At 34.8% G+C, this 26,049-nt stretch overlaps 3 protein-coding genes and 1 pseudogene across 7 annotated transcripts; 2 read left to right on the top strand and 2 right to left on the bottom strand.

The window, feature by feature from the left end:
- The first annotated feature begins 116 nt into the window (after positions 1–116).
- On the top strand, positions 117–6,506 carry LOC129288136 (peroxisomal (S)-2-hydroxyacid oxidase GLO4-like). Of its 5 annotated transcripts, XM_054924537.1 has the most exons (13): positions 199–216; positions 461–575; positions 1,167–1,314; positions 1,410–1,534; positions 1,634–1,680; positions 1,766–1,843; positions 1,959–2,083; positions 2,247–2,304; positions 3,565–3,627; positions 4,116–4,185; positions 4,487–4,587; positions 5,363–5,467; positions 6,131–6,506. In XM_054924537.1, the coding sequence occupies exons 3-13, from the start codon at positions 1,172–1,174 to the stop codon at positions 6,308–6,310; spliced, it is 1,095 nt and encodes a 364-aa protein (XP_054780512.1). In that variant the 5' UTR covers positions 199–216; positions 461–575; positions 1,167–1,171; the 3' UTR covers positions 6,311–6,506. The 5 variants fall into 5 exon arrangements, with proteins under 5 accessions (XP_054780514.1, XP_054780512.1, XP_054780509.1 ...); XM_054924539.1 differs by lacking the exon at positions 461–575 and having other exon boundaries at positions 117–216; XM_054924534.1 differs by lacking the exons at positions 199–216; positions 461–575 and adding an exon at positions 242–407.
- LOC129288138 (pentatricopeptide repeat-containing protein At5g16860-like) lies at positions 6,395–8,600 on the bottom strand. The gene is made up of 2 exons (XM_054924540.1): positions 7,287–8,600; positions 6,395–6,633 (listed from the first exon to the last, which is right to left on the bottom strand). The coding sequence occupies exons 1-2, from the start codon at positions 7,471–7,473 to the stop codon at positions 6,395–6,397; spliced, it is 426 nt and encodes a 141-aa protein (XP_054780515.1). The 5' UTR covers positions 7,474–8,600.
- LOC129288140 (peroxisomal (S)-2-hydroxyacid oxidase GLO4-like) lies at positions 8,570–22,606 on the top strand (annotated as a pseudogene).
- Positions 22,354–25,783, bottom strand: LOC129288135 (pentatricopeptide repeat-containing protein At2g13600-like). The gene has a single exon (XM_054924533.1). It carries the CDS (start codon positions 25,260–25,262, stop codon positions 22,719–22,721), a length of 2,544 nt encoding a protein of 847 aa, XP_054780508.1. The 5' UTR covers positions 25,263–25,783; the 3' UTR covers positions 22,354–22,718.
- Positions 25,784–26,049: the final 266 nt, after the last annotated feature.

Here is a 26,049-nt window from a genome sequence, read left to right as displayed (position 1 = left end):
AATTGATAAAACATAAAATATTATATACAAAATTTAAATTAAATTGATAAATTGGTAGACATATTTTACTATAAAAGTGTCAGGAAAAAAATATCGTAAAATCTGGGTCATGAATGATTCGATATCGTATAATATTATATCCACTGTACCCTTAGGGGGGAAAAAACATTATCCACTGTACCACTCGGAGAGAGAAATCTGACAAGAAGTTAAAAGGTATATTCACCGATGCATGTTGAAAAGAGAAGCTCCTTCATATATCAAACTATTTATTCAGGCAATCTTATGATTGGGAGTTGGTTAAATATTTTTTTTTTAAGAAAAAAAATCTTATGATTCGGACAATGACTCACCATTGAGCTGCTAAGTTTTAATTTATATGCAAGGCAGCAATTGCTGGGTGACTGGTGAGAATATTTTTCATCTTCTTCACTTCTTTTTATCTGTTCTTCATTTACAGTTCCGTCTATTAATCGCTCTTGTTCTGTCTACTGGCTGTTCAAAAGTAGTTTAAAGGAACAGTTTCATATATAGCTGTTTCGGTTGTTCAGATTTCAGTACAGCTCTAGATACAGGTATCCCATATCTTTTTAACTAGAATAACGTACTTGACCGTACTCTAGTTCGATCGGAGTACTCTTAATTTACTCTTGTTTCTGAATTCTTTGGACTTTTTCAGCTCTGGTACAGCTTTTTATTTTTAATTTTTTTTGCCGCATAGTTTTGCTAATTTGCTTGAGACCAATGGGAACTGAAACTATCATTATGTATGTCAAAAGTATTACTATTCGCTGAAATTAGGTCATGAACTTAAGATCTGTTCTTTTTCTAGGCGTGAATTAACTATAATCGGTAAATAAACCAAGTAGATGATCAATTTGTGGTGGTCCTGGTGGACACATATTTTTCAAGTTATGAATACCGAGATCTTTGACCAGGTTTCTGATAACATTTGTTTCATTGCAAATGAAGTAAGATTATGAGGAGATGCATGCATGTTCCCCTTTTTTTTGGCCTGGAAAAAGATTGCTGTGAATGATCAACAGTATTTTAACCCATTTCGTTCTTCTCCACATCAGTGTTTTAAGAAGAATTACAAGTTGGTCAAAAAAGCTAAGGTACTAAGAATTACAAGTGGTGTGAACTGATAGGTGTAAAATTTTCAGGGAAAATGGCACCTGAGCCAGTTAATGTTAGGGAGTTCCAGCAATTGGCTAGAGAGGCCCTGCCAAAAATGTATTATGATTTCTATGCTGGTGGAGCTGAGGACGAGTTCTCACTGAAGGAAAATATGGAAGCATTTCGTAGAATTACGTACTATTCTTCACTTGATGATGTTCTGATTGTAGTAAATAGAATTAGCATATACTGATGGTTGTTTTTTTCTTTGTTGGTTTCTCACTTCTCAGCTTACGACCAAGAGTTCTAGTAGATGTTAGTAGAATAAATATGTCTACGACTTTACTAGGATATAGAATCTCCGCACCAATTATGATTGCTCCTACTGCCATGCATATGTTGGCTCATCCTGAAGGTATGAATTCTCAGAAAGATGTTGTTATCATTTTGCATTCATTCACCTTCCATTTCCATCATGTAATTTATTTTATTTTTCTGCCATTCATCACTACAGGAGAGGTTGCCACAGCCAAAGCAGCAGCTGCTTGTAATACTATAATGGTATATTTATTAAATAAAGCCTCATCACTTGCTCAGACACTATGCTGACTTGCTGAAAGTTTACACGTTTTTTTTTTTTTTAAAGATTCTGTCTTTCATGTCTACCTGCACTGTGGAGGAGGTTTCTTTGAGCTGCAGTGCTGTTCGGTTCTTCCAGCTCTATGTAATGCTCTCAAATAATTCGGATTTCAATTTCTTGCTACATCTTTGTGCCAAGATTCATAACCTCTTTCCTTTTTAAATATCATTTGTTGAATTTAAAATTTAATTTTCAATAGGTTTACAAAAAGCGAGATGTGACAGCTGCATTAGTGGATAGAGCTGAAAGGCTTGGATATAAAGCCCTTGTTCTAACTGCTGATGTTCCTCGACTTGGTCGAAGAGAGGCAGACATAAGGAACAAGTAATTGGTGTTTTTTTGGTTGTATATTCTATATTCCCTCCTAATAAGTCTAACAACTTGCAAAAGCTAATATTGATTTGTTTGTTGGGGTGGATTAAATACATTGTATATGAAGATTGATGCAGCAAGCTATCTCCTAATGTTGTTGGAATGTCCTCTGCAGAATGATTTCGCCTAAATTAAAGAACTTCGATGGCTTGTTTTCAGCTGAACATGAGTCTGTAAGTAGCAATATCAGTATTCCGTATGACTGAATTTTCACCTTTCGTGTGTCATCTGTCAATTCCAGCGGCAATTGCATCCGTTAATATTCCTGCCTCATCTTGTAAAAATGTAATAGGTTATCTATCATTTCAAAACATACGTATTTTTTTAATCATTCGAAGTTTTTCTTCAACAAAATTACCAAAATCATGGGCCTCACAAAAGTAAATATCTTTCGTGCAATGTTGAGGCTCATATGATATAGAGTAGTTTTGTTATCGGTAGAAATTTTGAAAAATAAATTGAAACAATTAGAAATCCTTCTGTTGTCAATCATTATATTGAGCAAACTCTAACTCTACTATCATTAAAGGAAGAGTTGGACACCAATTTAAACATCTTGATTGACATGTATTAATAATCATGAATCAAGCTCTTCCCTCATCCTCTTTCTTAAGGCTATTGCTCTTTTGTGGCTTTCCATCCTAGACGTAAACATCAAGGCATAGTAATCCTGCTTCAAACTTACATCATTTAAAGGGAAAAAGGTACATTGGGATCGCTTGGATTTCCCTGATTTAATAAGATATAGGTGAATGTCATGTTATCCAAATGTTTGTGCCCAACTCTAAGGATTATATGAAAACCAATTATTATTTCCATATTTGCTCAACAAGCTTTAGAGAATTTACTGGCAGGTAGGTTGTGAGGGGGAACCTTGGTTCAGTGACAAAGTTGTCAACGTTTGGCCTAGTGGTCATGGGTTCAAGTCATGAAAATGGCATCTTGCAAAAATATAGGGTAAAGCTGCATAAGAGACATAAATTGGGTCCGACCCTCCCCAAACCCCACGTATGGCGGGAAGTTCATGCAGGGGGCTATCCCTTACTGGTAGGTAGGTTACCTAGATCAGTTCACTATTAGGATATAAGATGAGGTAAATATGACCCAAACACAATGCATCAACTTAATTATGGTATGCAATATCCTGCGTCTGCTTTTCCCATTTCCCATCTTACCTTTCTCCTTTCAGAATATGCTGGAGAAATCAATCTGGGACTTGTGTTAAAACGTTTATTTCTTCAGTTATTTATCTTTAATTTTCCACTAAGATTGTCAAGAGATCAATCTGGGCCTTGTATATGAAAATGTGGGCACGCACGCACATAAAGAGACATGCTTTATGTGTTTGCATCCATGCGTGGTATAATTCTGTCCTAGAACTACATTTATGGGTTTTATTGGATGAAATTGTTAATCTTGCTTTTAACTTGCAGGGTAATGGTTCAGGTTTGGAAGCTTATGCAAATCTGACACTTGATGCATCGTTGCAATGGAAGGTATGGATAAGAATTAGGCGAGAGTTCAGATTTCCCTTTTCATACAATTGGAAATGTCTCAAAAGTCAGGAGATGAGCAGTGTTTTATGAAATCATTGAAATGGCCTAAAGAAAATTTACTTTTATCTAAAGAAGCACAGAAGCACACAAAAAATTCTATTCGATAGAAAATCTCATGAAAATTTTGAACTCCTTAAACGTTTGTTTAACAAGCATCACTCTGAGGATATAATCAAATTAATCATGTTTTTTACTCAACGGGGCTGATTTTCGAGCTTCAGCATCTTTAAGTTCTGCAGTACCCAATGAAATTAAACCGGAGTAACATATTTTCAGGAAAACTACTGATCTAGTGTAATGAGCGCGGTGAAATGGCTTAGCTGATTGTCTCTGGAGGCTTGATGCCTAAAGATGTCATCATAATTGTTGATGGTGAAGATCTAAAACAATTGTTTTTATGCACTAATAGAGCACCGCATTGTCTGCAGGATATGGCATGGTTGAAATCTATTACGAATCTGCCAATTCTTATCAAGGGTATACTTACTGGTGAAGATGGTATGTAAAAGTTTAGTGCATGTACTCTGCTTGATGATTCATTTTACGAAGAATTGGCTAAACCCTTTAAAAGACAGGCTTTGAGAACTTTGCGATTTAATGCGAAAAACATTGATTCATATCTCTTAGAAATTCAGACATAGAAATCCTTCTGCTGATTAATTATTATCTCTTGGTGATGCTTCTGCCTATATTTTTTTAATGCCTTTATTAATAATGTACTTGATAGTTCATTCTCATCTTTCTTGTTGACCTCTTTAATCTGGATATTAGTTAATATGTAATGGAATCTTATTGGCAGCTATTAAGGCGGTCGAAGTAGGCGTTGCTGGTATAGTCGTCTCAAATCATGGAGCCCGCCAGCTTGATTATTCCCCAGCCACCATTTCTGTTCTAGAAGAGGTGATTCTTGATATGAGATCTGATAAAATAAATTTAATATAATTTTTCTTCTAATCTTCAAAGCATATGGGTTTTTGCTCACCAAAAAAAAAAAAGGGGGATTAATATGGAAAATGTAGCTGCTTTAGTTTGATGTGATTGTAGCCAAAAACTGCTGCTGCAACAGGCGATTTTGTATGCCATTTAGAACCATGGCGCAAAAACTGTTATGTAATGAACAGCACTCGCAGTTGCAAAAGTAGAAATTAAATTTATGCATTCGCTTGACATAAGTTTTTATTTTCCCAGTACATGATTGACATTATTTTTTTAATTGATTGACATTACAATAAGGGAAAATTTGGAAAACATTCTTTAATGCTTTATCGATCCTCCAAAATACCTAATGCCAAAGACAAAACTTGCTTCTAAAATTTGCCTTGTACATAGGAGTAGAGGAAGTAGAACATAAAATCTATAGCAAACTGTACTACTCATGAGCTACAAACAGTGCAATTCATTCATCAAACTGTGCAATGAACGGGGTCAGATATCTAATAGTATAAATATAGTACTTGGCATGTTTCCAGGTACAGGAAAGAATACATTTGGGGTTCAAAAGGATAAATAAAAGTAGAAGGCATAAAGGAAACCTGATTTAATCTAGGTTGTTAGACGTGTTTGCTATGCCATGCAGTTAAAAATTAAAATACCGTGCTTGAAACAAATTGACCTGCGAGTATCAGTGGGGTTTAGTACGTCCAGTATAATTTACATTGGCACCCTACGAATGCAGGTGGTGCATGCTACCAAAGGTAAAATTCCTGTGCTTCTCGACGGTGGTGTGCGGCGAGGAACAGATGTATTTAAAGCTTTAGCCCTCGGTGCACAAGCTGTCCTTGTAAGCTCTTAAACCCCAGCTGATAAATTTATCTTTTGTAACCCGTGTTCTGTGTTCAAGAATCCTCCTACTTGCTACGGAACCATTTGCAGAGTACATGCGCTAGACTTTTACATTCCACGAGTTAACTCCTCTTTTGGGTACGTTTGAGAGTTGAGATGTAGGAGAAGGGCCCAGATCAGATTCACTGATATAATGTAACCTATTATATTCTTTAGATATCGCATTTCTCAAGTGAGAATAAAATTCCAGAAGTGAAAAAAATTCAAAGAAAAAGGGAAGGAAGATAAGGATGAGGAATCGATAGTCAAATGATAATTTTCCTTCCTGCTATTTGGGAAAAAGGTCTCCTCCATAGTCTCCCAATTCAAAAGAACTTTAAAATACACAAGGGGAGGACTGTGGAAGATTTTGAAAGGTCGGTTGAAAGTCCGTCATTATTTTTCCTTTATTTCTAATTACTCCCAAATAAGTGAAAGGTTTCAATGAGACCGTCCCTCTCCTCCCTCTCCATTACCCCATCAATACACACACTTGATCATTAAGCTTTAAAGAAAAGCAAAGATTCAGATTAATGATCTATAATAATAATTATCTGATTATTGATATTTGAAATTTCCCTTAGATTCAATAATAACTATCATCAAATGCTGATCGATACAGGTTGGACGGCCAGTAATCTATGGACTTGCTGCAAAAGGGGAAGCTGGGGTGACACAAGTCATTGAAACACTCAAGACAGAGCTGGAGCTCACTATGGCTCTATCTGGATGCCCTAATCTGAAGGATATTACTCGGAGCCATGTTAAGACAGAGAGAGATAGGCCTCACTCAATGCTTTGATTGTGTTGTAGAGCTCTACCAACCACCCCCCCCCCCCAAAAAAAAACAAAAGAAAAAAATAAAATAAAATTGGCTTTATTGTTTCTATTTAACAAGTACATTATGTACAGGCCAAAGGGGGGAAAACAAGATTCTCATGCTGGAAATGACTCGTACGCCTTGTTCCAATGGATATATCTCCTCTGTTCTTGCATTAGTTCTATCACTGGCAAGAAAGTCATGAACCCCATCTCTGTCTTCTGTCCAGCTGCATTCTGGACTCTTGTGCATGCCTTCGTATTTCATCAATTGTCTAGTTTGAGCAAGATCATGCCATCTCCCTGCTGAAGAATATAGATTCACTAATAGGACGAAGTTCGCAGAACAAATAAAAGTTGGTCAAGTTGCGGGACCAAATCCCACTCTTGATGTAAGGGTTTTATTGGTGAATAATCTGTATTTGAACCTAAATGCGTGCTAAAGAATTAACAAGCTTTCAGAACTCAACTCATCTTTGTTATTGTTGAGAAAATATATTGGTTTTTTATAGTTCCATCAAGTTTTATTTTTAATTCTTATAGTTTTTTTTTTAATGTTTTAAATTTTTATAAACAACAAACAAACAAACAACAACAATTCTTTATCTCACTAGGTAGGGTCGGCTACATGGATTGCAAGACGCCATTGGATGACATTTTTATAGTTTTTAAATTTTTATAGTTTCAAAAAAATTAGATGACATTTATTTTTAAAGTCTCTATATTTTTAATTTTTTTTTCGGTGTTTTTAGTTTTTATAAGGAATGAAAACATTTAAAAAAAATAAATAAATTAAAAATAAAATTTGATAAAACTATAAGGATTAAAAATTATATTTTTTCTTTGTTTTGTTTTTCTTTTAATAGAAGGAATATAACTTGCAGTGTTATTAGGCTCCGAATCTAAGATATTTTGAGCTGCAATTTCTCCAAGGGCAATTTCACCGTTAATAAAACTACCTCCAAGCAGAGAACTCCACGTCACAGAATGAGCTTCTTTTGGCATTTTCTTGACACCATTGAGTTTGCCTGCACGGCTCAAGAGGACAATCATACATGTATAATGCTTTGATGTGGGCGTCAAGCTGTAAGTATCCATCGGTGAAAAACATTCACGACCCATCCCAATTGATCCGCAAGAACGCATAAAGAAAGAACTGACAGAAAAGTTATGCCATCTGGTCTAACTTGGCTAGCTAACATTTCGCGAAAATGAGCAATTCCTTTATCCCCATGTCCATGCGTGGCATAAGTAGTAAGAATAGCATTGTGGGACACCGAATCAGGGTTTACACTATGGCAGCTGCAACGTGAACATCAGAATCGTGCCCGGCCCTAATTGAATATGCATGGAATGGCTTTCCTCGGTGGATGAAGGCCAACTTAGAGCGTGCTGTTAAAATTAGTCCATGTATGTCTGGTTTCAAATTTGAGTTCTGCATCTCAGTGAATAATTGAATTGCTGAATGGCTATTTTCCACACCCCCAGCTAAAATACCATTTCAAATATTCACATTGGACATCAAGACCGTAACATGTCTTCAACACCACAGGGAACGAAAAGAAGTCTAATTGAACATCTCGTATAGCAGCTCTTGAAAAAGAAGAAGCACTTCCTCAAAGAACCCATGATCAACATAAACATTCAGGATAGCTGTCCAAGAATACACGTTTCTAAGCGGCATTTTGGCGAACACCAAACTCGCATCATGTAAACAGCCAGTGCTACCATACATCCGAAGCAACTTGTTTTCAACAAATTCATGCTCTTGAAACCCAGTCTTGATGGAGTGAGCATGCACCTGTTTGCCCAAACTCGGGCACACGCAAGATTCGAATATAAAGGCGCAAGTGGTTGAGTTCACAGGTTGATCTAGTTTGAAGAAATGGGATTAGAAGGATTTTGAGGGGCTGGAAGGACAGGCAAGGTTGCTTTGTTCGCTTGGATGAAACATGAGAACGATAACTGAACTGTTTTGGATCAAGTGGGTGATATATGGACGGCAGATATCTCGTAGAGAGAGAGAGGTATGTAGACAGCGGAGCGTAGGGAGAGGATTTGGATCCATGCATATGTACGCAAGTGTATGGTATATACATGATAGTGCATGAACTACTATTTTAGGCAATCATTGTGATTGGTACAGTGGCCCACCAGTGAAGTGGTAAGTTTTATCCAAGGCATGAAGCATATCATTCACGTGACTCCTCCTTGTCTGTTCTTCATTTGTAGTCCCATCTATTTATTGCTCGTACTCTGTCGACTGGCTGTTCGAAATTAGTTTAAAGGAGAAGTGCCTTTGGGTCGTTCAAATTTCAGCACAGCTCGTGGATTTTCAGCTCTGATTTACAGGTATCTCATGCCTACTTGATCGTATTCTTAGTCAACCGGATTACTCTTAATTGCTCTGAGTTCTCTATTCTTTGGACTATCTAAGCTCTAACTTGCTTGAGACTGATGTTAATTTGCACAATACCCAATGCGCTTAACCAGGTTATTCTCTGGGTCGGATGGCTGGGAAATATCTTTATTTGCTTTGTCAGTTAAAAGATGCAAAGTTTTCCAATTTGATCCCCCACTTTCAATGCCTCTCTACCTATTATCAATTTAGCTCTTTCATCAACTCCCACTGCGCTTTTTTTTTTTTTTTGGGGTTAAATTATTGCTGTATGCAGACGAAAGATACATGTGCCCATGAACAGTTAAGATACGTCAGAAAAAGTGGTTGTGTCAATAATTTGACTAGGAAAGTGTGATTTAAATGAACTAGTGGATTATCAATTTTGCGGGGCTCCTGGGCTCCCGGCGGGCATTTATTTTTCAAGCTATGAAGATAGATCTATCACAACGTTTCTGATAACAATTGTTTCAATGCAAATAAAGTAAGAATAAGACTATAAGGAGATGCACACCGGTCCACTTCTAACATCCCAAATTTTACTCATAAAATTTAAGTAATATTAAGATAAGATTTATTAAGTAAATTAGTATTCAAAGTAACTTAATTTATGTTGGCTAAGGTACAGGGACACATAAGATTATGATTTAATGAAATATAATATGAGATTGGAGAAAATCTTGATGAAGATTAATTGATTCTAATTATATTCTTAAAGCATTAGACTATTATTTTATGAATAAAAAGTACAACAGTAAAGACAGTAAATATATGCTTTGATTTGAATTTATTGAATTACTTCAACGTGATTGAATTTTATTATGTGATTATTTGAGTAAATAATTATCTAAGAGTTATATATTTTAAATGAAAATTCAATAGAACTATGTAAATTATTTCCATTTAAGAGGCTAATCATAAAAGAATTGTGTTTGAGCATACTAAAGAAGTAGAGTTTAATTTTTTTAAAAGATATTAAGAGAATCATAAAAAAATATATATATATATATATATATATATATAGGTAAACAAATTTTTAAAGATTATTGAATAAAAGGAAGAAGATTGAAAAAAATGAAGATGAGGTTTGTTGTCAAATGACAACATCCGGCGTGAATTTTCGACGCGTTCCATTTCTTCATCTAACGTCCAATTGAGAATATCTAGGTGTTTATTAAAAGCTTTCTTCAAACTCTAACTGATGGCACTGATTTTGCATTCATTCAAATAATATCTTAAAAAAAAGTTGGACACCTATTTTTTAACTCACTCCTTTTACAATCAAAACACAATTTGGGTGTCCAATTTTACTTCAAGTGCTAAAACTAGAGTTGGTAATTCGGGCGAACCAAACTTATTCAGGTTGAGCTCAATTCAGGTTGAGCTTATTGAGATTAGGTTTGAAATATCCTACCCTCTTAAAAAAATCCATGTAGCCAAGCCTACCCCTAATATTTTTTGGCCGGATTCGGTTGGCCGGTTGGACTTGGCCAAAATTGCCAACTTTATAATATATAGAGTTAAAAATTTTAATAGTTGGGTTTATTTAGATCGAACTTAAAGTATATACCCTTTTAAAAAAACTTATATAACCAAGCTCGGTCCTAAATTTTTTTGAACGGATTTGAGCCGGCCCATTGGGCTTGGCCCAAATTACCGACTCTAACTAAAAGCATAAATTTAACCCTAAACCATACTCAATAGGCCACCAGAACACATACACATACACAATTATCAATATCACTTGTAAAGTACATCCATTCGTCAGACAATCAGTAACATTAGCTGTTAATTTGCTAAATTTACTTGTTTATTTACTAACGTCAATTGTAAATTATAAGACTTGTCAGTAATTTATAATTAATGTTAGTAAATTATAAGGTCTGTCAATAATTATAACTGATATTAGTAAATTAACAAAATTAACAATTGAATAATTGATATTGCTGTTTATGATTAAAAAATTAATGTCAAATCTTATATAATTATTAACATATCAACTCATGCAATTTGTAACTAATCATATTCATAAATTAACAAATAGAGTAAGAAAATTAACAACTAATGATTCTGTCTTATTAGGAATTACAAGTTGTGTGAACTCATAGTTGTAAAATTTTCAGAGAAAATGGCACCTGAGCTGGTCAATGTTAGGGAGTTCCAACAATTGGCTAGAGAAGCTCTCCCAAAAATGTATTATGATTTCTATGCTTGTGGAGCTGAGGACGAGTTCACACTAAAGGAAAATAAGGAAGCATTTCGTAGAATAACGTACTATTATTCACTTGATGACATCTGATTGTGGTAAATAGACTGATGCTGATGGGATGCTTTTTCTATGTTGGTTTCTCACTTCTGATCAGCTTACGACCGAGAGTTCTAGTGGATGTTAGTAGAATAAGCATGTCTACTATTGTACTAGGATACAGGATCTCCGCACCAATTATAATCGCTCCTACTGCTTTTCACAAATTGGCTCATCCCGAAGGTATGAATTCATGGAAAGATGTGATTCACCTTCTATTTCCTACTTGTAAATTATTATATCTTTCTGTATTCATCAATACAGGAGAGGTTGCCACAGCCAAAGCAGCAGCGGCATGCGATACTATAATGGTATACTTAAGACAGATAGCCACATCACTTGCTCAAACACCATGCTAAATGTTTCCATGTTTTTTCTTTAAAGGTTGTGTCTTTCAATTCTAGCTGCACTGTGGAGGAAGTTGCTTCAAGCTGCAATGCTGTTCGGTTCGTCCAGCTCTATGTATTGCTCTCAAATGATTCTGATTTCAATTTTTTGCTTCATTTTTGTGCCAAATTTTACCAACTCCTCATTCCTTAAATATCGTTTGTTGAATTCAATTTTGTGATATATGTTCAACAGGTTCACAAAAGGCGAGATGTCACTGTTGCATTTGTGAATAGAGCTGAAAGGCTTGGATATAAAGCCCTTGTTGTAACTGTTGATGTTCCCCGACTTGGTTGAAGAGAGGCAGACATAAGGAACAAGTAATTGATGTTTTTTTTGTTGTATATTCTATAGTCCCTTCTAATAATCTAACAACCACTACTACAAAATGCCCCCTTACTTGACGGTTATTTTAGAAATTATTTGACGGTTTTTAACCGTCAAGTAATGAGGCGCCATATATTTATTTGACAGTTAAAAACCGTCAAATATTTTAGAGATTACTTGACGGTTATTTCAAAATAACCGTCAAATAATCACTTAAACATTTGCATATACTGCAGCAATATACTTGACGGTTATTTTAAATAATCGTCAAGTATTTAGTAATATTTGACGGTTATTTTGTAACAAGCGTCAAATATACTTTTGCAAATTCTGTGTGCCAAATAAGTATTCGTACATACTTGACGGTTATTTTGAAGTAACCGTCAAGTAAACTTATACTTGACGTTTCTTTCTAAATAACCGTCAAGTATTTATGATGTGTTTTTTTAAAAAGCAGCCCCCTATAAATACAAAGCAATCAAATATATATACTAGCCAGCCAACAATAAAAAACAATTGAATCATTATTTATATTGAAATTACAATCTAAATATCTTTAATTTATCTTATATTTACCTATACTCTAAACCCGATGCCATAAAAAAATCTATAACTTTACCTACTTTACAAGTTTAAATTTCAAAATTAATTGGCCTCAGACATAAAATTGACCAAAAAAATAAATATGTACACCAAAACTAATTAGGCCTAACCACTATTGCTATCCACATGTTAAACACAGCCTGAGCTACTTCTTCAAGGGTTTTCTCTATATGTGCAGCTGCATACTGAATACAGTAGGCATCCTCGAAGTACTGTATGTAAAGAGTTACAACAAAATCAAGTTAATAGCTATCTAACAAAAGTTGTTAAAATTTATAACTTAAGTATCATTATATTTAATATATACCTTGTTAGGTAATGTGGTAGGGGCATGGGTGATAATGTCCTTTAAGAATCTCATCAAGCAATAGCCACAGTCATTGCTCTGATCTGGCTGGAGTGGACACTGTGCAAAAAAAAATTACATATCAATAAAATAATAGTTAAAAGGCCACGATTTGTTAATTAAAAACTCAGTCCATTAGGTTTACCTTAACTGTGACCCATGTCTCACAAGAGTCCAATACCCTTAAGGTAGGGGACAAGGTCTTGTTGGTCGCAGTTCGATACAAGACCACAGCTCTAAGAAGGAAATAAAGAATAAATGTTAGAAATTCAATATATATGGATATTAAAATAACAATTAATAAAAATTCAACTTACTTATTAAAAAGTTCTACCATATCTGGCTTATTGCTTAGTTCTCTGTTAAGAGGATCAAGATACTAAATTTTTGAAGCAACAGGGTTAACCACAATAAGCATCCAGTACCCCCTAATAAGAAATAACAAGTGTTATCAAATAAGTAAATATAAAAAATATTTACTTGTACCAAAAGTAGTTAGAAAGTGGCTTACCCTTGACAATAAGGAGCAAGAAATAAAGTATCATTGCTTGCTCCCCTATCCTTAAATTGATTTGAAAGCTACCTTGCTTGATCGTCAAGAGCTTCCTTTGTAATTCCATTATAGGCAGAGACATCGTGGGGATTAATCAACTTGAATCTCGACTCAAGGCCGCTAGGAATCACAAATGAGGTATAAAGGTGGCTTAAGTAAAAAAAAAACCAGGTTAATACACACACGTGCACATATACATATATATAATTTAAGTAATTAACTGAGCATTATCGAAGAAATACCTCATGTAGAAGCTCATCAGACTAGTACTGGCCATTTCGTGCTTGAGAATTTCATTCAAAATTTCATCCCGAACAACTTCAAACAAGCCCGGTCTTCCATACAGCCCATCATCAAAATTAATGATATCCCCAATCGCAACTTGACGAGCCATCCTCGTAGCCATCGCATATGTCTCAAGAGAGGCACGGTATTTGTATTCTACAGTTGGCACCGGTGCTGCTGGATATTGCGAAACTATGGCTGACTCTTTGGTATGGCCTGACTTACCTTTTAGCTTGCTCTTCCCTTTCAACTGCACAACAAAAAAGTTAGATGTTTATAATTATATTATAAAATTATAAATAATTATTTAAACTATACCTTTTTCTTTGGAGGCAATAGGTCCTTTGCCGGCTTTGGTGTTACCACTATTACAAGGTGGCTAGGCCATGCAACGAAGCTCCCTACTGCTTCCCCTACTGTCTGTGCCTCATCAGTAGGAACAGGCAATGGATAGTTGGGGTCGATGGCAACAAGTAGAGAAACTCTAACACAGTCGGGCGAGAGGGGATGATTATAGATTGTGTCCTCGAGAATATTGTACACACGCCCTGTTGCAACCACTCTACGTTTAGGAGTGTCTGCCAAACAATTGCAATCGTTCTCGCCCTAATTAAACAAACAATGACAATCAGTTTCTAAAATAAAAATAATTAGACAAATTCATGAGGTAAAACATATTACCTCAGGTAGTTTTTCTGAGGGGACTGTGCAGCTATCTTTCTGATTAGGGCTAATCTCACCCAAAGTCCTCCCAAGGACTTGCCCTTTCAACAACATGTCAATTAATGCTGCCTGGGCTAGTAGTTACTGCTTCATAACGGCTTGCTCTTCTCTCAGCTCTTGGACCTCAGACGAAGAAGCTGATGTTTGCTTTTTTATCTTGCCAAAATATTGCTTCTTCGTGACTCCGAAGCCAACACCCCTGACACGACCAGGGTGGTCAGCAGTTCCCAACGCCCTAGCCAAGATATCCTCATCCTCAGGAAGGTTGCCCTGTGAAACTTCCTGAGATATGGAATCCTGTGTAGAGTAAATATGTTTAGTTTGAATATTCATAATTAATTATTAAGAAGTAGATAAATATAATACTTACAATCTTTTCAGTAACCTCCTTCACACGGGGGTTGTCAATAATTCCTTCTTTATTAGTGCGTGCCAATGCCCAGAGCTTATGGCGAGATATGGTAACCTCTGATCCCTCCTCCTCTAATTGTTTCTGCTCAATGCCTGCATACCCCAACCTCCCTGCTCTATAAGGATATTCATTCTTCACTACTCTCTCCTTATTCTGTGTACTTAATTCCTTGACGAGTTAATAACAAAAATTTTTGTTAGTACATACACATATAATCAATAAATAACACCAAACTTGAAATTTAAGAAACATTAATACCTTGAATTCCTTCTCACACCGTGAGGCAACAAAAGCATCCCAATCCTCTTATTTTACCAAAGGCTGTAATAAGGGAGGAACTCGAGCTACAAATTCAGCATCAGGATCTTTCAAATATTCTGTGTGATAAAATATCTGAAAGACTGTAGTGCCCTCCCAGCCTTTTGTAGGACAAAATCTTGCCTACTCTCATCAATGTCAAATTCTAACTACAAAATAAAATAAACAACATATCAGATGCATTAATTTTAAAAATAGTTTATACCAAAATATACTTAGTAAAATGTAACTTACTGCTACAGTATCCCAAATAAGAGCCTTCGTGGCCTCATCTACTTTGCGCCATGATTTTACTGTGATAGGCACAGTAGTCTTTACCACCACCCCAATATAACTTATGAATTTTGAGGATTTAATTGCTTGCCCTTTCTTGTTCCATTGCACATCAATTTTTTTTCCTGCAGCTCTTGTTTTTGTCACCTCTTCCATTATCGTTAGGCCTCGTTGAATGTTATTGTACTCCTGCTCTAGCTTTTTCTGTGTACTCGGAACCTCAGTCGAATTTGTAGCTAGAATTAATGGAGGGGTATCAACAGACTCGCTATCAGAAGCCATTTATCTGTAAAGGAAGACAATTAAATCAAACATTAAATATCTTAAACAAAATTCACATAATTAATTCAAACATTAATCAACTTAAATAAAAAGAACACAATTAATTAACTTAAACAAAATACACACAATTAATTCAAACATTAATTAACTTAAATAAAAAGAACACAATTAATCAACTTAAACAAAAAGTTTTATCATTCAAGTTCTCATATAACTTAATTATACTCAATCAAGTTATCCAACAATAATTGATATAAAAATTTTATCCCAACAATCTATTTTGTCCTATAAATTTAATATAACTCAATCATATCTAATCAAGTTATCCAACAACAAAATTAATCACCATCATCACAACAAGGGAAGCAAATTTTCAACAAATTCATAAAATGCCCAACAGTAAATTAATTTTCATATAATCTTAAATTTAATTTCAAAACTAATAAAGAACTGAAAACAAAAGCCTATATACATTCAATCACAAATCATAGTTCTAATGAACAAAAAATTCATATTCCAATTACTAATTCTAATCAACTCTCTAATTACAATCAATTGACAACAATATCACAAGGAAGAAGGATAGGCCAACTTACTTAAGAGAGGTAGAGCATGAGGATGAAGAAGAAGAGCAAGGGAAGGAGGACAGAAGACAACTCGCGTTTTGCACTATTGAGAAGCAAGTAGGGGAATTTGAAGTCAGATTTACCCTAAACACTAAACCTAAAAATGAATTAAACAGATGAAGAAGAAATTAAACTCACATATGGAAGATGGAGAACGAACCCAAACGCCCGAAATGAAGACTTGGATGAATGAACAACCCACAAACCCTAAAAAATAGAACCCACGAGCAAAACCCAAGAAGAATCGAGTCTAAATCTGTGTTTTGGGCAGTTTTAGTGACGAAAAATGATTTTCGAGCACTCTGGGTGTATTTTCAAAAACGTTCGAGTTGCAGAAATGTGAAAATGAAAGGTTCTGGAGCGTAAATTTAAAAGGCAATACTTGACGGTTATTTCATAATAACCGTCAAGTATTCATTACTTGACGCTTGTTATTAAATAACCGTCAAATAAAACTCAGACATACTTGACGGTTATTAGTAAACAAGCGTCAAGTAATTAATTTTTTTTTATTTTTCCTTTTGAACCATATATTTGATGCTTTTTTACAAATAACCGTCAAGTCTTCCGAAATATACTTGACGGTTATTGTAAAATAAGCGTCAAATATATTTATAAAAAAATCAAATCTGGGATGTATATATATTTGACGGTTATGCCAATATAACCGTCAAATATATACTAAATACTTGACGGTTGTTTTGAAACAACCGTCAAGTATTTAACGCCTTTTTTATTTGTCATTTTTAACTTATAACCGTCAAATATAAGCCCTCATATTTAGCTTATTATGTTGTAGTGAACTTCTAGAATCTAGTATTAATTTGTTTGTTTGGGTGGATCAAATACTTTGTATGTGAAGATTGATGCAGCAAGCTATCTCCTAATGTTGTTGGAATGTCCTCTGCAGAATGATTTCACCTAAATTGAAGAACTTTGATGGCTTGTTTTCAAGTGAATTTAAGTCTGTAAGTACTATATATATCCGTATGACTCCAATTTCTACCTTTTCTTTGTCAACTGTCAATTCCATTGCAATTGCATCATTATAATATTACTGCCTCATGATCTAAAATGTAATAGGTTATCTATCATTTTAAACATGCATATTTCTTAATCATTCTATGTATTTCTTCAACAAAATTACTTAAATCATGGGCCACACAAGTTATATCTTCTATGCATTGTTAAGGCCTTATATTATTAAGTAGTTCTTGTTATTGGTGGAAATTTTTAAAAATAACTTGAAACAATTAGAGGTCCTTCTCTCGTTAACCATTACATTGAGCAAACTCTAGTTCTACTATTATTGAAGGAAGAGTTGGACACTAGTTCAAACATCTTGATTGACATGTACAAATAATCATGAATCAAGCATGTCTTATGATCAATTCCTCCTTCATCCTCCTTCTTAGGCTATTATTGTTTCGTGGCTTTCCATCCTAGACATAAACATCAAGACATAGCAATCCTGCTTTGAACTTATTTCAGTTTTTTTTAAAAGAAATATCATTTAAAAAAAGGTAAAATTGGGATCATTTGGATCTCCCTGTAGTTAATTGGGTATAGGCGAATGTCATGTTATCCAAATGTTTGTGCCTAACACTAGTGATTATATGAAAACCAATGACTATTTCCATACTTGCTGATCAAGCTCTTAGAGAATTTACGGGCAGATAGATCATGAGGGAGGAACTTGCTGCGGCAAAAAAGTTGTCACCAGGTGACCTAGTGGTCATGGGTTCAAGTCATGAAAAATAGCCTTTTGCAATAATATAGGGTGAGGTTATATAATGATGTAGAGTGAGTCTGGCCCTCCTTGAACCCCACACAAAGCACAAGGCTCGTGCATTGGGCTATCCCTCACTGGTAGGTGGTAGGTAGGTGATAGGTTCCAAGATGATTAAAAAAAAATAAAAAATATTAGAGCTCATTTAGTTTTTATTTTTAAAAACTTTTTTTGTTTTTTAAAAATAAAAAAATTAAAACTTGTTTCATTAAGTGTTTTCTATTTATTTGTTTGCAAAACAGTTTTCATTTTTTTGTTTTTTAAAAACAAAAAAATAGAAACAACTTCAAATTATTTTTGTTTTCTTTTTTTTATTTTTAAAATATATTACATTTGATTATTAAAAATTACAATTATATTTGCCAATGTGCGTTATAAATCTCCATCATTAATCATTTATAATCATTATTATCAGTCTATTTTTTAATTTTAAAATTGTTTTTAAATTAATATAACCAAATGGATTTTTGTTTTGTTTTGTTTTGAAAAATAATTTTGAAAACTCTATTACAAAATATTTTTTTAAAAACAAAAATAAGAACAGAAACCAAATAGGTCCTAAATCTCTATTAACATATGAAATCAAAATTTAATTTCATAATACTACTAAGAGAATATAGAACCAATAGAAGAAAATAAAAGAAATAAATCTACTAAGATGATATAGAACAATAATCTCATTCTATATTTCTCTCAATAGTCATGCTTTAGAGAATCTTAAAAAAGCCAAGTCTCAAAAGTTTGTTTTATTCATGACATGTCTACTTCTAAATTGCTAAGCATGTTTATAATGCTAAATACAATTTAAAATAATGAATAAAATCTAGATAATTAGATAATTAAATAAAATTGAATAAAACCTTCTAAAATTTATATCCATATAAAATGTGAATAAAATCTAAAGAACTAAATATATGAATACAATTTAAATAATTAGATATCTGGATAAATATATACATATCTAAATAAATATCTAAACATCTATATAAAATTTGGATAACTAAATAGCTAAATAAAATCTAAACAATATTATTAAATAAAAATATCTAAAATAAATTAAAAATAATATTTATTTATAATATCTATCTTTTCAAATCATCCATTATCTCAAAACTCTATTAGTAGGTTATCCAAATTACTTCAGTATTAGAATATAAGATGAGATAAATTTGACCAAACATTAACGCATCAAATTTATTAGTGGCATGCAGTATCCTGTGTCTGCTTTTCCCATCTTACCTTTCTCCTTTTGGAATATGCTGGAGAAATCAATCTGGGACTTGTGTTAAAACCTTTATTTCTTCAGTTATTTATCTTTAATTTTCCTTCAAGATCGCCAACTGATCAACGCTGTATATGGACATGTGTGCCCAAAAACACATGCGAGGGGCATGCTTTATGTGTTTTCGCACATGCATGAGGGTCTAATGCTGCCCTAAAACTGCATTTATGGGTTTCATTGGATGAAATTGTTAACCTTGATTTAAAATTGCAGGATAATGGTTCAGGTTTGGAAGCTTATGTAAAGCAAACACGTGATGCATCGTTGCAATGGAAGGTATGTATAAGAATTGAATTAGAGATCACTTTTCCCTTTTCATAGTCTTTTAGGAAATGTCTCAAAAATCATGAGATGAGCAATGCTTCATGAAATGGCGAAAAGCAAATGTTCTATTATTGAAAGAATCACTGAAGCATGCAAAAAATTTCTATTCGATAGAAAATCCCATGAAAATTTTCAACTTCTTGGACTTGGTTTACCAAATATCACTCGTGAGGATATAACCATATTAATTATGTTTTTTACTCGGTAGGTACTGATTTTCTATCTTCTGCATCTTTAAGTTCAGCATTAATATCCAATGATATAAAACTGGAGTAACGTACTTTTAGGAGAACCACTAATCTAGTTTAATGAGTGCAGGAACATGGCCTAGCTGATTGTCTCTGGAGGATTGATGCCTAAAATGTTATCATAAGCATATATATTGCACTCTCACTTTAATTGTTGATGGTGAAGATCTAAAACAATTGTTTTTGTATACTAAATAGAGCACCATATTGTCTGCAGGATACAGCATGGCTGAAATCTATTACGAGTCTGCCCATTGTCATCAAGGGTATACTTACTGGTGAAGATGGTATGTAAAAGTTTAGTGTATTAATCTGCTTGATGATCCATTTTACAAAGAATTGGTTAAACCCTTGAAAGGCTTGCTTTGAGAACTTTTTGCTTTAATGAGAAAATAATTGATTCATTCGTCTCTTACATAGAAATCCTTCTCGCAGTCAATTAATTTTCAAAACTTATGCCTTAATGCTTCTGCTGACATTGTTGCAATGTATTCACTAATAAAATACTCAATATGTAATGGAATCATATTGGCAGCAATTAAGGCGGTGGAAATAGGTGTTGCTGGTATAATCGCCTCCAATCATGGAGCCCGCCTGCTTGATTATTCTCCAGCCACTATTTCTGTTCTTGAAGGTGATTCATAATATGATATCGGATCAAGTAAATTCAGTATAATTTTTCTTCTTATCGTCAAAACATATGGTTTTTTGCTCACACACACATAAAAAGGGCTTAATATAAAAAATGCAGATATTTAGCTTGATGTGGTTGTGGGCAAAAATTGCGGCTGCAATGGGCAAATTTGCCTGCGACGGACAGCATTCACTGTGGCAACTTGCAAAAATAGAAATTAAATTTTTTATATATCTTTTTTGTCCAAGACATCTCCACAACCAGCAGCTATGAGATTAATAATCCAAAAAATCTAAGCTGTATTTAAAGGGTTATCCTCATCCAAATAATTTTATGAATAGGTTGAAATAAGTTGGGAGAATGGCAGCGTGGGCCTCCAGATAAAAAATAAAAAGAAAATAGTGAAGGGCAAAACAACTAAAAGTTCATTTATATTTAAGTGAATTGATGAATTTGAATTTGTGCATAGATGAATTTTCAATTGTCCTAAGCTCTTATTGTTTTTTTCCCTCCTCTGGGAGATCTCACTGCCATTCTTCCAAATAAGTTTTTTTGTTTTGTTTGCATAGCATTATTGACATTATTTTTTAATTCATTCACATTAAAATGAGGGGCATATTTAGAAAATATTCTTTAATGCTTCAATGATTCTCCAGAATGCCTTGTACAAAGACCAAAACTTACTTCTAATATATAAGACCAGAGAAAGTAGAACATAATATCTATAGCAGATCATACTGCTCTCAATCATCAAACTCTATGTGACAGACGGGGCTCCTATTTAGTTGTATGATTATAGTGCTTGGTATGATTCGGGGTTCAAAAGTATAATGGAAAGAATGCAAAAAGAAAGTCTGATTTAGTTTAGGTTATTTTACATGTTTGCCATGCCATGTAATTAGAGTACTCATGCTTGAAACAAGTGATAGGCGAGTATTATTGGGGTTTAGCGAGCCCAGTATGATTCATATTGTTGCCCTATGAATGCAGGTGGTGCATGCTACCAAAGGTTAAACTCCAGTGCTCCTCGACGGTGGTGTGCGGCGAGGAACAGATGTATTTAAAGCTTTAGCCCTCGGTGCACAAGCTGTCCTTGTAAGCTCTAAACCTTAGCTGATAAAGTGATCTCTTATAATCCATCTACAGAACAACCAACAACTAAGCCCTGTGCATGGGTTATTTTGGTGACTTTGTAGAAAACATCTGACTTTTAAGTATTACTTTGTCCTATTTATAAATCACTTTTAATATGTTTCACCAGTATTAAAAAAATTTAAAACTCATTAATTTTATTTTAAAATTTAATAAAATTTTAACTTTACTCCTATTAAATATGCACACTTCAATAATATATTCTCTCTCTCCAACATTCAATGAAAAATTAAAAAAAATTTATAATAAAAATTTAATGATATAACTTATAAATAAAATTAAAAAAATTCTCCCCTCTCTGTCGAGAGGGAGTACATATTTCAATCTGACTTGACTTCAATTTAGGGTATGTTTGAGAGACCGCACATATGAGAATGGCCTCGCTGTCCAGATGGATTCATCGACATAATATTCTTGCTTATTATTTCACATGTAACAATAAAATTCCCTCAGTGAAAAAAAAAAATCAAAGAAAAAGAGAAGGGCGAGAAGGATGAGGAATCGGTAGTTAGATGACGATTTTCCTTCCCGTTTTTGGGGAAAATGTTTTTTAATCCATAATCTCTCAATTTAAAGTAACTTAAATTACATAAGGGGAGGACTGTGGAAGATTTTGAAAGGTTGGTTGAAAGTCCGCCACTATTTTTTCCTTTAGTCTAAGTGACAAGTTTCACCTCTCCTCCTTCTCCATTACCCCCATCAAAATATATATACTTATTATTAAGCTTTAAAGAAAAGGAAAGATTCAGATCAGTAATCTTCAATAATTATGAATCTTAAAAATTTCCCTTAAAATTCAATAATTACTATCATCAATTACTGGTCCATGCAGGTTGGACGGCCAGTAATCTATGGACTTGCTGTAAAAGGGGAAGGTGGGGTGAGACATGTCATTGAAACACTCAAGACAGAGCTGGAGCTCACTATGGCTCTATCTGGATGCCCTAATCTGAAGGACATTACTCGGAGCCATGTTAAGACAGAGAGAGATAGGCTTCTTTCGATGTTTTGATTGTGTTGTAGAGCACTTCCCAATCCCCCCCCCCCCCAACACTCGGCTTTCTTATTTCTGTTTAACCAGTACATTATGTACAGGCCAAGAAGGGAAAAACAAGATTCTCATGTTATAAATGACTTGAATGCCTTGTTCTAATGTAATGAGTCAAATTATCCAAAGTCGAATATATCTCCTCTGTTCTTGCATGAGTTGTATCACCGGCAAGAAACACGTGAACCCCATCTTTGTCTTCTATCCAGCTGCATCCTGGACTCTTCTGCATGCCTTCTTCTTTCATCAGTTGTCTGGTTTGAGCAAGATCATACCATCTCCCTGCTGAAGCATATAAATTCGCTAATAGAACATAGTTTGCATTGTTGTTAGGCTCCAACTCCAAGAGATTTTTAGCCGCAATTTCTCCTAGGGAAATTTCACCGTGAATAAAACAACCTCCAAGCAGAGAACTCCACGTCACAGAATCAGCTTCCATTGGCATTTTCTTGATAAGTTCATATGCTTCATTGAGTTTGCCTGCACGGCTCAAGAGGACAATCATACATGTATAATGCTTCAATGTGGGCGCCAAGCCGTAAGTTTCCATCAGGGAAAAGCATTCACGACCCATCTCAGTTGACCCAGCATGAACGCATGAAGAAAGAACTGATAGAAAAGTGATGTGATCTGGTCTAACTTGGCCAGCTAACATTTTGCGAAAATGAGCAATTCCTTTCTTCCCATGTCCATGCATGGCATAAGCAGTAAGAATAGCATTGTGGGACACCAGATCAGGGTTTAATATTCTGTTATAAGTAATCATGCAATACTTGATATGCCCACATTTCCCATACATGTCCACTAAGGCAGCTCCAAGGTGAACATCTGAATCGTGCCCAGCCCTAATTGAATATGCATGGACCTGCTTTCCTCGTTGGATGGAGGCCAACTTAGAGCATGCTGTTAAAATTATTCCAACTGTGTATATGTCTGGTTTCAAATTTGAGTTTTGCATCTCAGTGAACAATTGAATTGCTGAATCATAATGGCTATTTTCCACACACCCAGCTAAAACACCATTCCAAGTATACATATTGGGCTCAAAACCATCACTTACCATTCTCTGGAGAAGTTCTTGAACCGTTTTAGATTGATTGCAGTGCGCATAGCCACATATCAAAACATTCCAAGTTGCTATATCCCTTTCACTCACTTCATCAAAAGCCCTTTGAGCAGAAAATATGTCATGGCACTTAAAGTAAAATTCTACCAAAGCTCCGCCAACGAAACGGTTGGATTGCAGACCTCTGACAATGGCTTGGGTATGTATCTGTTTCCCTCGTAGAATGGTAGCCGTGTCAGCACAAGCAGTAAGAACACTTCCAAGAGTGAAGGAATCTGGAGTAATTCCATTTTTAAGTGAATCTTGAAACAAGCTTAAGGCTTCATCATACAGAAAGTTGTCCACGTATCCTGAAATCATTGAATTCCATGATATTCTTTCCCTTTCAACACCCTCCTGCTCCATCTCATCAAATAACCTCCTGGCTTTAAAGATGTTGCCATTTTCACTATACCCTGCTATCATTGTATTGTAAGAAGCAGAGCATTTCCTTGAAACCTTGGAAAACATTTTGAAGGCACTTTCCATATCATTGCACCTTCTATACATGTCTAATAACCCATTAATAATAAAAGCATTAGACGTGAAATTACGTCTAATGATAAAACCATGTAATACTTTCCCGAGGTTCAGTTTTCGTAACCTTGCACAAGAAGGAATAACACTTGCCAGTGTCCGCATATTTGGTTCGAGCCCTGCTGCTTGCATTTTAAAGAGAAGTTGAATTGCTTCCTCGTCATAACCATTTTGTGCAAATCCTGCAATGACTGCACTCCAAGAAACTATATTGGGTATCACATCACCAAGAGACATTTTTTGTAAGAGATCCATAGCCTCATATGCCTTCCCATTTGTAGCACAAGCAGTGATAATAGAATTCCAAGAAACACAATCCTTTGTTGGCATTTTTTCTAGAACTTTCTTTGCATTGTCTAAGCTTCCACATTTACCATACATATCTATCAGAGCATTGCCCACATAAATATTTTTAACAAACTGACTTTTCAAGAGAATCCCATGTAGTTGCCTACCCAATTCCAAAGCATCAAGACCATAACATATCTTTAACACCACAGGGAACAAAAAGAAGTCCAATTGAACATCTTCGTCTAGCAGTTCTTGAAAAAGAAGAAGCACTTCCTCAAATAACCCATGATCAACATAAGCACTCAGGATAGCTGTCCATGAATACACGTTTCGAAGAGGCATTTTGTCGAACAGCAAACTCGCATTTTCTAAACAGCCAGTTCTTCCATACATCTGAAGCAACTTGTTTTCAACAAAGTCATGCTCTTGAAACCCAGTCTTGATGGAGTGAGCATGCACCTGTTCACCCAAACTCGGGCACGCACAAGATTCGAGAATAAAGGCGTAAGTGGTTGAGTTCACAGGTTCATCAAGTTTGAAGAAATGGGATTGGAAGGATTTTGAAGGCTGGAAGGACAGGCAAGGTGGCTTTGTTCGCTTGGATGAAAAATGAGAATGGTGCATGAATGAGTCTGGTGGCGGGCAAGTTGTGGACTCCAATAGCTGGATGGACATGGACAATGACATGTTGGCTTTGCTGCGAGATAACTCCAGAACACAGTAAGAAAGCTTCGGCTGTTCAACTGCCCAAAATTTCTTATTATTTCAACACACTGACTATTCGTCCCATCTAATCCACATCGAGTATACTGTGCGGAATTCATGCATACTTGTCAGCATTTCTTCTCATGCCATCAGTTTATGGTTTCTTGATCACTCGCTGATGTCAATATCAGGAGCTTCAGAAATGGGGCTGTGAAGGGGAAAAGCCGAGAATTTTTATAAGGAAAACACTCAAAAAAGTATCGAGAATTTCAAACCATTATTCTAGGGTTTAGCAATATGCTTAAGAAACTAGTTTCCTCGGTTTCTTGAATTTTGTGGCTTTAGCAGAATCCTTGAGGCGACAAGTTTCGAACCTCGACGGGGCCGGAGGTTATCTCCCTCGACGGCGGACCACCGTGGATGAGGGAGTGGGTTTTGAAGCTCTTTCGGTGGAAACGAAGAAAGGAAATGAATTTTACAGAGTCAGAGAGGAATGAAATGGATTGCCAGGCCGTTCTGTCGATGGAAATTGCTTGATTGGTACTGGACTCTGTTTTTATGTTTAAGTAAAAAAATCTGTTTAAATTATTATTTTAAAATATATATTTAAATTGGTAAAATAAAAAATGAAAAAATAATTTATTTTATTAACATAGCAAGCGACTAGCGTTCACTTTTTCGTGCATTTTACGGGAGCATATTTTCAAAGATTTTTCTTGGCTTAATTTTATTCAAATTATTTCTTATATTATTTATTTTAAATATTTAA

Source organism: Prosopis cineraria, unplaced genomic scaffold (genome assembly GCF_029017545.1).
Source record: "Prosopis cineraria cultivar Desert tree isolate PC_DT_omini unplaced genomic scaffold, ASM2901754v1 PC12, whole genome shotgun sequence".
NCBI classification, from domain to species: domain Eukaryota; kingdom Viridiplantae; phylum Streptophyta; class Magnoliopsida; order Fabales; family Fabaceae; genus Prosopis; species Prosopis cineraria.
Note: the sequence above shows the minus strand (reverse complement) of the source record. Positions and strands in the feature narration are given on the sequence as shown.